This window comes from Phodopus roborovskii, unplaced genomic scaffold, assembly GCF_943737965.1.
Source record: "Phodopus roborovskii unplaced genomic scaffold, PHOROB, whole genome shotgun sequence".
In the NCBI taxonomy this organism is placed as follows: domain Eukaryota; kingdom Metazoa; phylum Chordata; class Mammalia; order Rodentia; family Cricetidae; genus Phodopus; species Phodopus roborovskii.
Genome location: NW_026126682.1, coordinates 4,313,528 through 4,331,451, shown reverse-complemented (window position 1 = coordinate 4,331,451; position 17,924 = coordinate 4,313,528). Strand labels below are relative to the sequence as shown.

Below are 17,924 nucleotides of genomic sequence, written 5' to 3'. Positions count from 1 at the left end.
GGCATGTATCACCATTTCCAGCTGCAATATAGTTTGGTTCAGAGAGTCTCTAGTTTTGTTCCTGTTGCCCAAGACAGTTTTAGATATTTAGGGGTTTAAGTAGTAGTGTGTGGATTTTAGGATTTTTCTACATCTGTGAAACATATCGTTGTATAGAACAGTGGTTCTCAACCTTCTTAATGCTGTGACAGACATTTTAATAAAATTTCTCATGTTGTGGTGATCCCCAATCATAAAATTATTTTTGTTATTTCATAACTATAATTTTTTGTTATGAATCATAATATAAATACCTAAAAAACAGGATATCTGATATGAAGCCCCTATGAAAGGGTCATTTTACAAAATTGGGGTCATATGTGACCCACAGGTTGAGAACCACTGTTATAGAATCTTGCTAGAATCTGTAGAGTTTAGAATGGTATGTATGTTATTAATTTTTAATACTATACTCCATAAACATGGGATATAGTTTCAATTTACAACAATGTACCATGGAACAAGGTTTTAATCAACATCAACCACATATAACAGGCAAGTTCTATAGATTATACTGGCTAGTGATGTACTCTCTTCAGTTTGTGTTAGTATACTTTATGTTTTATATAGAGACAAGATTGCCTAGCAATTCTTAAAACACAATTCCATTATAAAGTAAGGTATGACAATATTTGCAATTTTATAGCTATCTTGTCTATTTCTGAAGTAGGTGACAAGGTAAATAAAACTGCATATGGTAGCTTGAATCATAAATGTGCCCCATCGTCTCAGGTATTTGAATACTTGGTACCCAGGTGCTGGCCTTGTTTGGAGGGTGTGACCTTCCTGGAAGAAGTATGTCGCTAGGACAGGCTTGGAAAGCTTAAGGCCTCACACTACTCCCCAGTTTTTTTCTTTCTGTTCCCTGCTTTGGTTCAAGATGTGAGCCTCTAGCTTTCTGCTCCGGCTGCCATGTCTACCTGCTGCTGTGCCTGATAGTAATGATGGACTCTTATACCTCTGAATCACATGCCCAAACAAACCCTCTGTAATTTGCTTCTAGGTGTGGTGTTTTATAGAATATACATATAAATATAAATATAACCATTTAAAAAGAACTAAGATATTACATTTATCACTAAGAAACTTCATCTCAAATTAATTCAATGACATAAAACATAAAAGTAGTAGTATTTAAGAAAGTCTTGGAACTGTACTTTGGCTTTGATTTGAATATGAAGCAAATATGTGGTGTGGGAAAGTTAACTATTAGTAGGCTCTGAAGTCATGAACACTACAGGCTTTAGACTATTGGAGTCACTTTACACAATCTCAAGCACTAGATTCCAAGAGGAACGGTAACTGATCAGTGATACACAAGTAAAACAGCAATACCGTAGTAGTTCAGAAGACTGAAGGGGCTATAGACAGCCATCCATCTGGGAGTGGCAAGAAGAGAGCCTGAGAGAAGCACTTGATAGCAGTAATCTTGTGATAGTTACTAAGCTCACATTTGAAAATTCAGCAGAAAAAAAATCAAAGCACACTGAGATTTGTTGGCTTGGCATATATAAGACTTTTCTTTTTAATTTTTAAAATTTTAATGTGTGTGTGTGTGTGTGTGTGTGTGTGTGTGTGTGTGTGTGTGTGACAGCACAGGTGTAGAGGTCATAGGACAATCTGTGAAAGTAGGTTCTCTCCTTCTACCATGTGGGTCACGGGAATCAAATTTGTGAAGTCATGCTTGGTTGCAGACACCTTTGTCTCCTGAACCATCTTACTGACCCATAAGTAAGAATTTTCTAACTACCTAAATTTTCTAAAACTTTGATGAACTGCCTTACTAGTTCCCAGAGATCAGATGAGCTCAAACAAACAGCTATAAGTCTACCATTAGAAATGCTACTGGGTAGACTGGGTGTGATGTGCACACCTTTAATCCCAGCACTTGGGAGGCAGACGCTGACTGAATTTTGTGAGTTGAGAGCCCCAGCTTGATCAATAAAATGAATGCCAAAACAGCAGGGCTACATAGAAAATTCCTGTCTCAAAGTTATAAAAAAAAAAAAAAATCAAGAAATACTACAGAGCACACTTCTTCACTGTTACTTCCCATCTTATGATCCCTTGTCCTGACTGAAGCAATGCTATGGGAAACACATGATGAAGATGCAGTTATTGCTGAGAAGGCTAAAAGCTTGACTTACCTGTGCAGCTTCTGCTGTGGCTTTCATTCGAAGACACAAAGTCAAATGAGGAAGCGTCTCACTTTAAGGCTCAGGTTGGCCTCCACCTCACAGTCTCTTACCTCAACCTCTAAAGAGCTGTGATTACAGATAGAGGTATTATGTTCAACTTATACTTCAAAGTGACTGAAGTTTCAATGGTACAGAATGGAAGAAACAGAACTCAGGGCCTAATATTTTTAACATTCTGTGATGAATTCTTCCATTTCAACTATATTCTAGGGAAAAAATCATTGAATCAAGGGATTTGTGAAAATAATATTCATGACAGGTTTTAAAAGCTTCCTTTTCTCCAATAATGAGACTTTTAAAATGAATTAAAAGTAGATAATTTAGTCAGCTCTTCAGTTTACCTGTGGCAGCGCAGGCTATATATGTCTGAGGGAGATATGTATCTTTCTCTAGAGAAAATTTAATGCATGAACCAAATGTTATTTCAAAAACAAGTAGTAGCTTGATAAAAGTAAATCTTATAACCTGATAAAATAAGATCCTTTAAATATGTACTTATATAAAACCATTACTTTTAATTAAAACTAAATTTTAAATATTTAGTGTACAACAAAATACATAACCTCTAAAAATATAAATTTATTATATTATATTATTAAAAATAGGATAATGTGAAATTTCTAGGTACTTGAGACTTTCAAATATTTTTTCTCAAAAATCATCTCATGATCCGTATCTATTTTCAACCACAGCAACCACAATAGTGGCTTTATATTAACTCTTTTAAAAGCATGCTTTGAATTATTGAGCTCATTCAACTAAAACCTGCAATACTTTATTATGTCCATGGAACTTTTGTTGTGGAGCTTTATGGCACAGGAGATTGGAGCTCCTGTATCTGCTCATACAGCACCCGACCACTGAGCTGTTTCCTCAACTTCCTTACTTACACCACTAAAATTTTACTGATAAATTAACTAGATTTTATAGAAACATTTAATTTTCTGGGATGAGTTCTGAATCTATTTTACTAAGGCATACCTTAGAAGATATCTATTGACTGTATAAAAGGAGTCCATTTACATTAGTGAGTCTGCCCAATTACTCAATGTAGAATCTCAATATGCTCTTACGTTTTTCTGCTAATAGTGTTTTGGTTTTTTGTTTGGTTGGTTTTGGTTTTTTGAGACAGGGTTTCTCTATGTAGCCCTAGCTGTCATGGAACTCTAGACCAGGGTGACCTCAAACTCACAGAGCTGTGCCTGCCTCTACTTCCTGAGGGCCGAGATTAAAGGTGTGTGCCACCACTGCCTGACTCTACTGACAGTTTTTCTAAAATGCATTTTGTGAGATAATTACATTACAAATGGTAATCAGGGGAACTTTCATAAGATAAAGTACATGTGAGTATTAAGATACATTTTATTTCATGTGCTATTTAGTCATAAATTTTGGTATTAAAATATGATTAGTGCACAAGTAATAATTCTAACAATATTTCAAGTATATCCATATTCTTTACTTTCATAAAAAACATAATTTTTTAAAAAATATTTTCACAGAAGAAAATTGAGGAAATACAGAAATACAAAAATGAAAAGCAATTACCATTACCAGAAGAGGCATTGATGGTTTTATGGGCTCCATTTTAACTGCAGAATTCTAAATTAATTCAGAAGTTTTGTTCCCATGTTATTTCAATTATTTCCTCAAACAGCTTATAAGTTAACAAAACTTTCTGTCAATGTTAAAAAGTATAGAACATAATGAACCTTCAGACTTCACTTGAAAGCTCAAAGCAAATTGCTATTACAGACTTAAATCTGTTATCATTTAAACTATTTTTAAAAAGTTAAAATTAAAGCAAAGGCATCTAGTAACCAAGTTTTATTTTGAACACTTGATAATGGAATTGATGTAATGAAGTTGTTATTTGTTGTTATTAAGACTTGTAACTCTTGGTTTTCAATAATTATACATAAGATACTATCTGCTTTTGAGACAGGGTTTCACTATGTAGCCCAATATGGCCTGGAACTCACTATGTAGATCAGGTAGGCTTTGAACTCACAGAGACCCACCTGCTTCTGCCTTCGAATACTGAAATTAAAGCCACGCATCACCATCACCACATCTGGCTTTAAATATTAGTTTTTAATTTTAAAATATGTGAATTCTGGACAGTTTCCCATATACCCTTTAAATTAAAAAGTGATGTTCTTCACAATCCTATGCATATATATTTTGATCATATTGAACCTTTACTCTCCTGTATCCTCTTCCCACTGAATCCCTTCCTCTTCACTCCCATCTTTGTTTTGTGTGTGATCCACTTCATTTAACTAGGGTTGCTTAAATACGCATGGAGAGAGGTTATTTACTTAAGCAAGAGCAGTTATCATTAACTACCCTGCTGTCCTTCACATTTTAAAAGCTTCATATTTATGCTATAAATATGCTTACTGTAAGGTATGTTTATTGTAAGGTACTTATTGCTAAAGTTTTCAACTATATCTGATTTAATCATCATACCAATTTAATGCTGAAAACGAGTAAGTAATCTTAGGATATTCTAGCACTTAAGTCTTGACTGTATATACTTTGGGAAAATAGCTTTGTTCTTGTGTATGGCAAAGGATATACTCAAAATTAAATTTCTTTAGACTTAAATGAATATTTCTGCCTCCATGTATGTATCTGCACCATGCTCATTCATGCCTGTTGGAACTCCTGGAATCAGAGTATGACTGTTTTTAAGTCACCATAGAACTGCTGGGAATCAAACCCAGATCCTCAGTGAGAACAACAAATGCTCTTAATTGCAGAGCAAATTCTCCATCCCAACACTTCTGTTTTGAGACAGGGTCACACTATGCAGCCCTGCTTCACCTGAAACTCCCTGCATAGACTAAGCTAACTTTAAACTCACAGAAATCCACAAGTATTTGTCTCTCAAGTGCTGAGATTAAAGACACAACACCACATCCATACTCAACATCAGTTATGTATTCTAGAAATGAGCATCAATACTAAAAACAGATTCTTTGTGAATGACATAGACCGAAAGATCATATATTATGACGTCAGATTTGTTTTTTTAAAGTGTAGTTGCTATCTAAACCACACAGACTATAATATTTCTAAAAGTTTATCTTCCTACAAGGAATTTATTAGGAAGAATAAATAATATATCAATGCTTTTACCTTTTAGCCGGTGACTTAGAATTTGCTCCAGAACAGCTGCAAAATTATTAAATTCGGGAGAAGAGTCATCGATTGTTTCAAAGCAAGACCGATCAATCAGGGTCTTCACAGAAAATCTATGAAAAAAAAGATGATTATTTTAGAGAGAGTAAATCCATTCACTTAAGTATGAAGACATGAGAAGGTATTTGGAAAAGAATATTGAAAATTGCATTTATCCAATGTGCTCTGTAAGTGAAAAGTTTTATAGAAAACAGGTTTCCACATGCCAGTTACTGCTGAAGTCTGAATGCTAGTATTCTCCAAGATCCTACACTGCTGATGAGGCCCAGGGCACTAGCATCAACAGCTGAGGTCTTCAAGAACTAAGAAGAGCTCTTCTATTAGTATCTTTGTAAAAGAAGCCCAAGAGATTTTGACTACCTCTTCTGTTATGAAATAACAAAAAAGGCACCAAACAGGAGAATGGGCCCTATAGAACACCAAGTCTCCAAGCATCTGGTCAGTGGTGTCTCCAAAACGGTGAACAATAAATTGTTTTATTTTTTAAAAAATTACTCAGAGTGAGGGCCGTTTGACAGGGCATGCTGAACAGGATAAGATACAACCTTTTACTTAAAGTATGGCTTTGGGATAGTTTTCTGTCCTTACATTACAGCTATTGAAATCAGAATCAAAATATGATACAATTATAATTTAGTAATTCTTAATACTATAAAAAATTATGAGTTTGGAGGTGGTGGCACACACCTTTAATCCCAGCACTCAGGAGGCAGAGGCAAGCAGATCTCTGTGAGTATGAGGCCAGTCTAGTCCACAAGCCAGAGCTGTTACACAGAGAAACCTAGTCTTCAAAAACAAAAAAAGCAAAATACTGACTTATAAATATTAGACATAAATAAAGTGTACCTATATAATTATTCTGTCTTCTACTTTCAGTTTAGTATTCAATAAATTACACTAAATAACTTTTTTATTACAATCATTCACTTATCTACTTGTGTTTGTGTGTCTGTGTGTATACATGTTCATACAGGTGAAACAGTATGACTTGAATGAGTCAATTTTCTCACTCTACCATGTGGGTCTTGGGAACTGAACTCAGGTCATTACACTTGGAAGTCAGTGCCTATATCCACTAAGCCATCTCTTGGCCCTAAGCATATTCATTATAAAACTTCATTATAAAACTGGCAGTGTTAGATGATTTTGCCTAACTGTTGATGAGATGAAGAGAAATGCTCTGAGCAGTTTTGCAGGGTAGGCTAAGCTCCAGTATCTTTATTGTTGGATGAGATGTCCCCTAGTCTCGGGCATGTGAGTAACTGGTCTCCAGGTGGAAAAGCTGTTTGAAACTTTCAGGAAGTGTACCCTTATTGGAGGAAACATGCTCCTGGGGGTGGCCCTGAGAACTTAAGAACTCACATGATTCAAGTTAGCTCTCTAAGCTCCCCGCATGTTGAAGTTCTTAGCTTCCAGCCCTGCTGCCATGCCTCCACTCTGTTACTATGGACTTGACCCTCTGGGACCACAGGCCCAAATAAAACCCAGTCGTGGTGTTTCAACATAGCAATAGAAAAAGTAACTAATACAAATGAATTCATGATTTACAATGACCATGGGTTTGAAAAAGATCAAGGAGTGGTATATGGGAGGGTTTGCAGAGAGGAAAGGGAAGGGGGAAATTATGTCAGTATATTATAATCTCAAAAAATAAAATAATTAAACAGAAAACGCCACTTACATTTTTCATTTTTTTTACTATTTTTATATGTTTTTTTATTTTACATATTGACCCCAGTTCTCCCTCCCTCCCTCCAATGCCTCCCAAACCCTTCTCCCATCCCATTCCCCACCCCCACCCCACAGGGAGGGTGATGCTGGGAAACCAGCATTGTACAGACTCAGACCCAATCCCCCCCACCCCCCACCGACCCAGAATGTGGGCCTCAGCTAGAAGACCTGGGCAGTCCAAGGGACTCCCAACAGTGGAACCAGGATGCATCTCCAGTGCATGAAAGGGACCCATGGGAGCACATTCCCCATGGAGGGACACTCCCCCAGCCTAGAGGCAGGAGAAAGGACCCAGACTCCACTCCAAATGACCTGACAGATTTTACTGTATTTTTAATTATTTTTTTCTTTTATTACATATCAATCCCAGTTCCCTCCCATCCTCTCATGTCCCCCAAATCCCCTCCCTTCTCATTCCTCATCTACTCCCCAAAGAGGGTGAGGCCTTCCAGGAGGGATCATCAAAATCTGTCAAGTCATTTGGGATAGGGCCTAGGCCCTCCCTCCTTTTCATATTTAAAAAAAAATTAAACAGAAAATTTCAACAAAAGCAGTCCTCAGCATAGTGATAGAAAGCTGCAAAAATGATTGTATGCCATTTGACACATGGTAAGAGTCATTTTGGACTTGTTGTCCTGCGTGTTTTAAGAAAGCAGGCTTAGCAAGCCATAGGGAGCAAGCAAGTAAGCAGCACTCCTCTGTGGCTTCTCCATCAGCCCCCGCTTCCAGGTTCCTACTTTGAGTTTCTATCCTAACTTCAGTTACGGGACTGTGATGTGGACCTGCCAGCTGAGACAACTCCCCAAGTTATCTGGGTCATGCTATTTTCTCATAACCCTAGCTAAGAAAAAAAGAAGAAATCACACAAAATCATTTTAGTGGAAAAATTTACATTTTCTGTAATCTTTATAACTTTTTAGTAAAACTATTTTTAAAAACTCTCTAATTGGCCAATTGTAATATAGAAAAATGAAAAAGTAGCATAGCTTAGTATAGAATGTTGTAACTTACAATATTGGAAATATCAGCAGTTAAAGTACTTTCTTACAAAACAAGTTTCAAGAGTTGAATGAGTGATAGTTGTCTCAGTCTTCTTGTGCAACCTTGGAAAACTGTTGTATTCTTTTCTGTATCTGAATCAACTCTCCACGTTTTTAGCTGATCAAGCTCTTTCTCTTGAATGTTATACAAACACTTCTAAGGATATGCGACAGAGACTTAATGTAAAGAATAGAATCATCTCTTTCACATGTTAGAGACTATTTCATTCACTGTTCAGCTGCTAGTCTCTTCTCTCTTCAGCAATAATGAAAAGGATTCACTTTCTAGGGAGTAGGGAGACACATGGTTTGTTGTGTTTGCCAAGGCTGTTGTTGGCATCTTTCATGAGCAGCGAACACAAAAGCTAGATCATACAATGATCACACCAAGTCTTCCCAAGTGCATACCTCCACTCAAAACAAACATCTAGCTTCAAACAAGATGAAGTCAGTTATCTTCCCATTATTCAAATTGCTGAAATGGGTGGCAGCTTCCCACCTTGTATCCCTTACTTCAATGTCATGAAACATCTCTGGTAGGTCCTTAATATGAAGTGTTTTGTCAGGGTCACTTCCTTTGGGACAACTTTTTCATCACAACCTTTTTTCTCAGCAACATTGAAGCATTCACCTCTGCTAAGTTCTTAGAGGTACTTCATCTTCTTGGACAGCAGCAATTGATCTTTAATCAAATTTGTTTGATACTTTTATGTATGTACGTATGATGCATGTATGTATTGCATTCTGGTTACCACCCATTCCCACTGTCTCTTATTTCCTTCCCACCCTTGCCAGCTCCTTTTATTCCCCATAAATCTCTTTCCAGACTTAGGGTTTAGGACTATCCATTAGAGCTGGTGGGCACACAATTAGATATAACACTTTCTCTCCTAGAATCTGTTAGCTGTATATGACCGATGCCAGTAAGTGTAACAGATATGACTTCACAATTGCCATGACCACATCACACTTAGAAAATGTCATTTCACCACCCTTCTCCCTGCCTTCCACCTCTACTCCTATTGTTGACTTGAGAAGAAAAGCATGTCATCTGAAACAATAATTTATACCATGAAGTAAATTGGATCTACTTTCAAATAATGATAACAAGGAGTATTTCACCAAGAATCTGGCTTAGAATTTAGTTTGATCTTTGATAATTTAATATGCTTTCCCTATTACTCTCCAGTTACCAAGTACCTTCCCAAGCCACCTCCTGAGCCCAAAACTGACACTATTAAAAAAGAATGTACAAATTCAAAGATTGGAGTTTTTTCTTCCACTACTTCATACAAATTTACTGGATTCCATAAAACCAAATTAACTATATCCTCCTTTGGGAAAGATAATTTCCATCTTCAAATGATCAACAAGAAAACGGCTGTCAAGAGATACAGCAGAGGGGTTGAGAGATGACTTGGTGGGTAAAGTGCTTCCCACACAAGCGTGAAGACCTGAGTTTGACCCCTGGTAGCATGTGAAGCCTGGACATAGTCATACATGCTTGTGCTAGGAGGCAAAGACAAGAAGACCCCTGGGGCTTGCTGGCCAGACTGTCTAACCAAACTGTTAAGCACCAAGTTCAATGGGGAGCAATAGAAAAGACCCCTGACTTAAACCTCTGGCCTCCATATGCACATGCACACATGTGCACTGTATCTCTACACTTGTGTACACATGCAACAGTGATAAGATATAAATATGCTATGAAACACTAGCATGATACATGGAGATATCTGTTCAAATAAAGACAGCTTTTCTTTTCTATATTTCATACCAGATATTTTTTAAGAAATCAAAAATTTGCTTTCCTTTTCAAGCAGTAATGTAAGATTTCTCAACCATTGTGTATTTTTATTTTAATAAACCAAAAAAATGTTTTGATGAGAAAAATGCTTCCCATGCATCCTTTAAGCAGAAATATACAAATTATCATGTTAAATTCAAGCATTTTCCTGTTTGTAAAGATTTGTTTTTATTTTATGTAAATATATGCCTCCATATATGGATATGCAGTGCACATGCCTCTGGTACTTGAGAAGGCCAGAGGAGAATACCTTAGAACTGGAGTTACAGACACTTGTTAGCCATCATGTAGGTGCTGAAACTTGAACCCCAATCTTCTCCAAGAGCAGCAATACTCTTAACAATTGAGCCATCTCTCCAACCTTCTGCCTCTGGTTTTTAGATAGCTTTTATTGTAACACATAAATATTCTGAGCATCTTTCCTCATCTTTGTCATTTAGTATATTGTATTTCTCATCCTGGCTGCTGAAATTCTCATGAAGATTCTGAATTGACTTGTTTATTCATATGATTATATAAATTTGGGTTACTTGATTATTATAAATCAGACTTTCGAGTTGTTATTCACTTCAAGTGTATGAACTATTGGAGTATTTTTCGTGCCTTCTGTTTTTATATTTCTTGTTTCTGTGTACCTATTTGGATAGGTTTCTTTTCTGAAGCTCTGCTTAATGAGTATTATTCTTCTGAGACCTCACTGCTCACTCTTCTCAGGGCCCTAAAAAGCTCATTCTCAAATAAGAAGGCTTCTCACAAAATAGTGTCTGGTTATAACACTCCAAGATACACGTATCAGTGTGATACACTCATCTAACCCTGGACTCCATAGAAGCCACTACCACACCAACCCCACTCCCCTACACACACACACACACACACACACACACACACACACACACACACACACGCCCTAGATCTAAGGCTTTTGAGAGCTGGACTTATCCTGAGACTGGAATTGGTGCTGTCTGTTTCCCCAGAGTTGCTTTACCTCACCCTCCTTCTTGTCTGGCTGGAGTTATGGAGACCATAACTCACTGTTCTATCTCCCTGTGCTGTTTTAGCTGTCCAAATCACTATTTTATTCCTAATGCTCATTCTCTTTTCTCCTCAGGACCTAACTTCCCCTTTATCACTCTGACTCTGCTCATTCAAGGAGTTTATGGACAAGCACCTAGTTTCTATCTTACCATAAAACTAAGAAGTGTATTTTCCTCCGATGTTTTGTGGGGTTTGTAAAATGTATTAAAATTTAAATTGTTTTAACAATCATTCCAAAAGAATGGAAAATAAACATATATATATATATATATATATATATATATATATATATAGGAAAGGCAAAATAACATGTAACTAACATTCTGATAGAAACTAAGATAGTAGACAAATGGAACTATAAAAGATAAAGAAGTATAAAATAAATGTTAAAATAAAAAATCCAAGTATAATGATAAAACTTAATGTAAATAAGCTGAGAATCCTAAATTAAAAACCACCAGACTAGATAAAATATAAAATCCAATTATATGCTGTTTTCTAAGCTGGGAAGGGCAGTTCAGACATGGAGTACCCACCTTGCATGCTTCAGGCCCTATACCAAACACATGAAAAACAAAACAAAACTTTCTCATTCCACAAGAAAACTTTAAATATACGTATCAGAAAAAGTGAAAGTGCAAACAAAGATATACAAATAACTACTGCTGTTTTTAACAATTTTAGCAACTGACAATGTAGCCTTGAAGGAAACAGCTTTGTTAGAGACAAAGGCATGAAGAACCAAGGAAAAGATCACGATTATAAACACACCATAATCACAATTCTAGGGCTGGAGAGATAGATAAGATAGATAGCTCAGCTTTTAAGAGTACTGGGTGCTTTCCAGAGGACCTGGATTCAGTTCCCAGCATCCAAATGGCAGCTCACAACAATCTTTAACTCAAGTCCCACAGGATGTGGTACATTTTCACAGACATACATGCAGGCAAAGCATCAATGCATATAAAATAAATCTTTTAAAAAACACACACATTTCTAAATATACACACAGTAATACAGTGTGTGTGTGATAACAAAATGGGAAAATAGACCTAAACCCAAGTATTGTACCACCTCTCTCATACTACTAGGAAGACTGAGTATATAAAAAATAATAAAGATAGACAAGCTATATATGACACAACACACTAGACATAGATGGCATGTATAGAACAAGCAATCAATACAACATTCAAATGCATAGAAAACACTGATGAAACTAGCCATATGTTATATCATAAAGCAACCATCAACAAAATTTCAAAAGCTTGAAGTCTTTCAGAATATAATCTTTAAAGAGTGGAATTAATTTTAAAACAGTCAGTAAAAGACAGCTAGAAGAACTTTACCTGCAAATTAAGGAACCAATTCTTTAAATCCATGATTAGACATAGAATACTAATAAAATCCAAAGATGGTAACTTTTGAAAAAAAAATCAATACCATCTGTAAAGACTTAATATGGAGAACAGTGAGAAAGATATGGATTTCAGGTTTAAAAGTGGAAAAATTTTTAAGCAATAAAAATGTATTAACACTCAGCATCCAGGAGATGATGCTGAGGCAGGTGGATTCTGGGTTTAAGGTGTATGTAAGGCTGTGTTTGTAGATCCTGTCTCAGAAAGAAAAAAATTAAGAAAACATTAAGAGAAGCTGTAATACACATGATGATTATAAAAATATAAAAAAATATTTTTTTCCTGGAAAAAATACTAAAAAATGATGAAAAGAAACCAGAAATTTGAATTGTTAGTATCTATTAAATAAAGTGAATGTTAGTAATTTTCCCACAGAAGTATGTATTTCCACAAAGAAATCAATGTTCTAGATTGCTACCTGATGAATTGCCCTATATATTAAAGAAGCAGTATCACTCTTACAGAACCTATGTAAAACATGAAGAAAAAAAAAGGCAACATAATCTTATTAAAACTAGATGACAATATAATTAGAAAGGACAGGTATAAATCAATCTGTCCCACGAGTTAATATATAAAAATCCCAGATGGATAGTGGTGGCCCATGCCTTTAATCATAGCACTTGAGAGGCAGAGGCAGGAGGATCTTTATAAGTTCAAGGCCATTCTGTTCTACAGAGCTAGCTCCAGGATAGCGAGGGCTACACAGAGAAACCTTTTCTCAAACAAAAAAATCTTATAAAAATTCCAAATATTAGCTCAACTAAATGCAAAGAAATCTCAAAAAAATATAACTTATCTACTAGTGTTTTATTCCAAACTAGTCTGATATCTAAAGGTAAAGTTCAAACAACAGAATTCATTACATGCAGTGGAAGAAAGAGGTGGATATCATGTTTAATATTATTAGGAAAAAAAGAAAAAAAAAGCATTTGACAACAACATAGTATTCAGTACTCAGAATTTAAAAAAAAATCCCAGGAATCTAGAAATAGTAGAGAAGAAAAGTCTGCTACAAATGCCCACTGAAGTCATAAAATCTTTAATGTTTTCTGTAACAATGTGTTAGGAATCCTAGCCAATGTAGTAAATAATAAGACAAGTAAAGGGGATAAAGATTGAAAACTGAAGAAATAAGACATGCATACATGACTTTTGACCAATCTCTTTAAACCTGTAGAGAATCTGGTAGAATTAATAAATAAATCTAGTTGAGATCATAGATTCAAGACTAGTAAATTTGACAAGAGATTTTATAATGTCTATATATTCTAAACTAATACCTATTTCTGAAAAAATTCAGAATATTTAAAATATGAAAATATTTGTTGTTTATTGTAAGCATATGAAAAATCCCAGAATCCTATTAATAGTTAATGGTTGCTAGAAGAGGGGTGTCATTTTCTTTAGTGGTATATCCATTGTTAAGATGCCCATATTCAAGCAAATGACAGCCCATCCACACTTATGCAAGCAATCTTAACTAAGTTCAGTGGGTCACAAAAAAAACAAAGCAAGCAAACAAATCACATAAATACAAAGATGACTTTGGGTTCCTTGGGGAGTATGAGAGGAATAAGAGAGGGTAATGAGAGCACAAAAATGACCAAAATACATTATACACATATTAAAATTGTAAAGTTTTGAAACACCCAGATTGCTTGTCTTGGAAATTGATAAGTAGATCACAATTTAGTTGCCAAAGGGCTGATGGTAGGATGATCTCCAAATAAAAACCTAGAAAACTTGATTACCAAACACCAAGATATATTATAAAGCAATAGTTATTAGAAAAACAGTATGATATTATTTCAGGAAGAAACAGACTAATGAAATGATAGAAAGATGACAGAAAGAGCTCAGAAACAGAGGCCTAACTTAAGACAAAAGCAACACTTGAAGGTATTAAACAAAATAGGATCTTTTCAGTAAGTGACTCTAGGTCAACTGTTTTTTTTTTTTTTTTTTTATAAGAACAATATTGTATCCTGGTTCCTGTAGCACGATTCTAATTGTTCTTTATAATAAAATCTCAGAGACAGATGTTGGGGTTAAAGCTGAAGATCAGAGAAGCAAAGCAGCCAGCCATTCACCTCTACCAATGTTCAGAACAAAGGGGCGATCCTACTCTCAGAGGGCACTGCTCTGTACAAAACCTCAGACTACCCTGAGCTCCTGTCTCCTCCCAGGAGCTCTGTAATGCTGGGATTAAAGGCATGGGATCCCAACTTCCGAGATCACCTTTGTGTGATCTCTGTTTCTCTTTTAGACTGGATCAATTTCATGTAGCTTAGGGTGGCCTTGAATTAACAAATATGTCTACTTCTGTCTCCTGAGCATTGGGATTAAAGGTGTGTACCACCACTGCTTGCCTTCTATAGCTAACTAGTGTGGCTAGCTTTGCACTCTGACTTCAAGCAAGCTTTATTTGTTAGATCATAAACAAAATATCACCACAGGTCTCCATACTTAACACCACAAATACAAATAATCTACAAATGGACTGTTAATATAAATGCCTAAAGCAAAACAGCAGAGTTTTAGAAGAGTGGCATCAAGAAGACCCTCTGTGATTGCTTGTCTTAACTCTCAATGAGCATTGAAGTAATCAGTGTATAACTGGATAAGAGCCATTCGAAATAGACGAGTATGGAACAATTCCTTCAGCATACTCAGAAGCTCTATGAAGATATGGATTGGCCCAAAAACATGGATCAATGTTCTACTAAATATACCATGATTAAAATAACTTTGATATTCCTCATACCAAGGTATGACCACTCTTACAAGGCATACTCAAGCAAGTAGTAACAAAGAATAGATTACTGTGTTTAAAGGATATCGCTGTCAATCTATTCAGTAAGAGTTCATATATCTACATTTGAATTCCTACAAAGTTCAAGAGCAAGATGTTTCCTGCTGATTATCCAATACCTAAAATGCTAAAACGGCTAAGTTCTCTCAGCTAACTTGTGCCTCTGAGCACAAATCTAGGTATCCCCTTTCCTAGTTCACAACAATAGTCAGCAAGCCAAGATGTAAAGTGGAAACACACCTTAAAGAAACAACAGCAAAGTCAATAGGAAGAAACAGCAGGTGGCAAAAAACAAAGAACTCTAAACCCAAGTCTTATGGGGCCATTTAGCAAACCCTACTGAGGTAGCTCAAGATTCTCCAAGGACAGCCACTGCACAGCATGTATTCATAGGCACAGATCCAGAATACAGTTATTGGTAGTTATCACGTTCTTCTCTAAAGAAGGTAGAGCAATGTGCAACCTCTTCTTTGCTTATGCAAGTTATCTAAAATGTCTACACACTGTTTACTGTGTGTGAAATATAAGCTTCATTATACAGAGGACTGTATCCCATAGTAAGTGCTGACTGAAGCAGAACAGCTGAGGGAAGCATTTTAAGCTCAGAGTGGATATTAGTTTGAGCTCTGTATTCCTTGACCACACAGAATAAATGTGATACTGTTCTAATTTGAAATAATACTGGTGTTCTGCAATAATATCTTGACCTATATAGAAAATGATGTTTTATCTTATTAAAATACTTTAATTATGAAATCATCATCTGTCTCTATCCTGCTTAACTTATTGTACACCTTTGTCTTTTTTTTTTTTTTTTTTTATCCACAAGACAGGAAAAGTATGATTTTGTTTTCCTAAGAAAGGTTCCTTTTAACTACTGTCTTAGAGTTTCTATTCATGCAATGAAACACCATGATAAAAAAGCAAGCTGTAGAGAAAAGGGTATATTTGGCTTACACTAATCTCTGTTCATCATCAAAGGAAGTCAGAACAGGACCTCAAACAGGACAGGATTCTGGAGGCAGGAGCTGATGCAGAGGACATGGAGAGCTATTGCTTACCAGGAATGGCACCACTCACAGTGCACTGGACCCTCCTCCATCAATCACTAAGATAGTGCCTTACATCTGGATCTTATGGAGGCCTTTTCTCAGTTGAGGCTTCCTCCTCTTTGATGACTCTGGTTTGTCTCAAGTTGACATAAAACTAGCCAGTACAACTACTGACTTAAAAGTATGACAAATGTTTTAAAATGTGTAATCATATTGTTAAACATGAATATTTTAGTACTTTATATAACATTATAAACTGAAATGTGAGTTAGATTTTAATTGTGTTTCCCAACAGGACTGAGATGAAAAAACTATATGAGCTCTAAAAGACATAAGCTTAAGCTGTAGAGACAGCACAGTGGTTAAGAGAACTGGCTGCTCCTCTGGAGAATTCCAGTTAGATCCCCAACACCCATATGGGTTCACAACTATTTGTAACTCCAGTTCCAGAGAATATGACACATCTTCTGGTCTCAGTGGTCAATGCACACATATGGTGCACAGACATATATGTAAGCAAACCACCTATACATAAAACATTTTTTAAAAAAAAAAAGTCTTTGAAAAAACACATAAGCTTAAAAGTAACAGAAAAAAAAATGACTAACACCCAAATGTGTATGGATGAAAAATACAAGCTAAAAAAGCTCAAGGGCAGGCCCAGCATGGTGCTCATGGCTGAAATTCTAGTGCTCAGGGGGCAGACATGTACTTATCAGTGAGCTTGAGGCCAGCCTACCCTACATAGCAAATTCCAGGCCAGTTAAGGAAGCCACACAGTAAGAAAGAGGGAGAGGAGAAATGGGGGGGGGGGTGAAGTGCCTTAATTTTCAAAGTTCTAAATCATAAAGTTTCCTTACACAAATAGAGTAACTAAAATATTTTGGAGTTTAGTGTGGAAAATTTAGAGCTCTCAAATGACCTACTTTCTCTGCGATACAATCTATGGAAAAATATGCTAAAAACTTTATTTGCTCGGATAAGTACTATAAGTACTACAGAATGGTTTTAGCATACGATACATGTTTTCTCTAACAAATTGAATCACACACACACACACACACACACACACACACACACACACACAGAGAGAGAGAGAGAGAGAGAGAGAGAGAGAGAGAGAGAGAATCACAATGAACCAAAATTCAATTCAGCTCTTTTCCTGACCACCATATATTATCAAACAGAGTAATTCCAAAATCCAAAACAGTAACAACATTGACCTCAGTTACATTCCTACTGAATCAACTCCTTCCAATTTCCAATATCAAATAATCCAGAACATTAACTCTGCTAGAGCTGTGATAATAACTCGAGAAGCACAGTTTAGGCTGAAACCAGCTTTGGAACTATCCTTAGTTCCTTGAAAGAAAAATAACTCATTTTAAATCTGTTAAAGATAAATTAAAGGTTGTATTCCACACATCACAAATGATAAATACAGTCCACATTATTTTACCACTTATAATGCAAACCGTGAGTCTACCTGATGGATGAGCACTCATTAAATCCAACTTGTTAAAAAGTTGCCTAAATATTGAATATAACTCCTACTACATGTATCTGCAATCTGCTTAAG

The 17,924-nt window shown here is 35.9% G+C and overlaps 2 protein-coding genes across 4 annotated transcripts in view; one reads left to right on the top strand and one right to left on the bottom strand.

Moving 5' to 3' along the window:
- The window catches only part of LOC127214162 (ATP-dependent translocase ABCB1), a 144,267-nt gene that overhangs the window by 32,180 nt on the left and 94,163 nt on the right, over window positions 1-17,924 (top strand). The window lies entirely within an intron of this gene.
- Window positions 1-17,924, bottom strand: part of Rundc3b (RUN domain containing 3B) — a 136,933-nt gene that overhangs the window by 118,036 nt on the left and 973 nt on the right. For all 3 annotated transcript variants that reach the window (XM_051174571.1, XM_051174572.1, XM_051174573.1), the window contains exon 2: window positions 5,382-5,497. In XM_051174571.1, coding sequence (XP_051030528.1) covers window positions 5,382-5,497 — 116 coding nt within the window. The remainder of the gene's footprint in view (window positions 1-5,381; window positions 5,498-17,924) is intronic.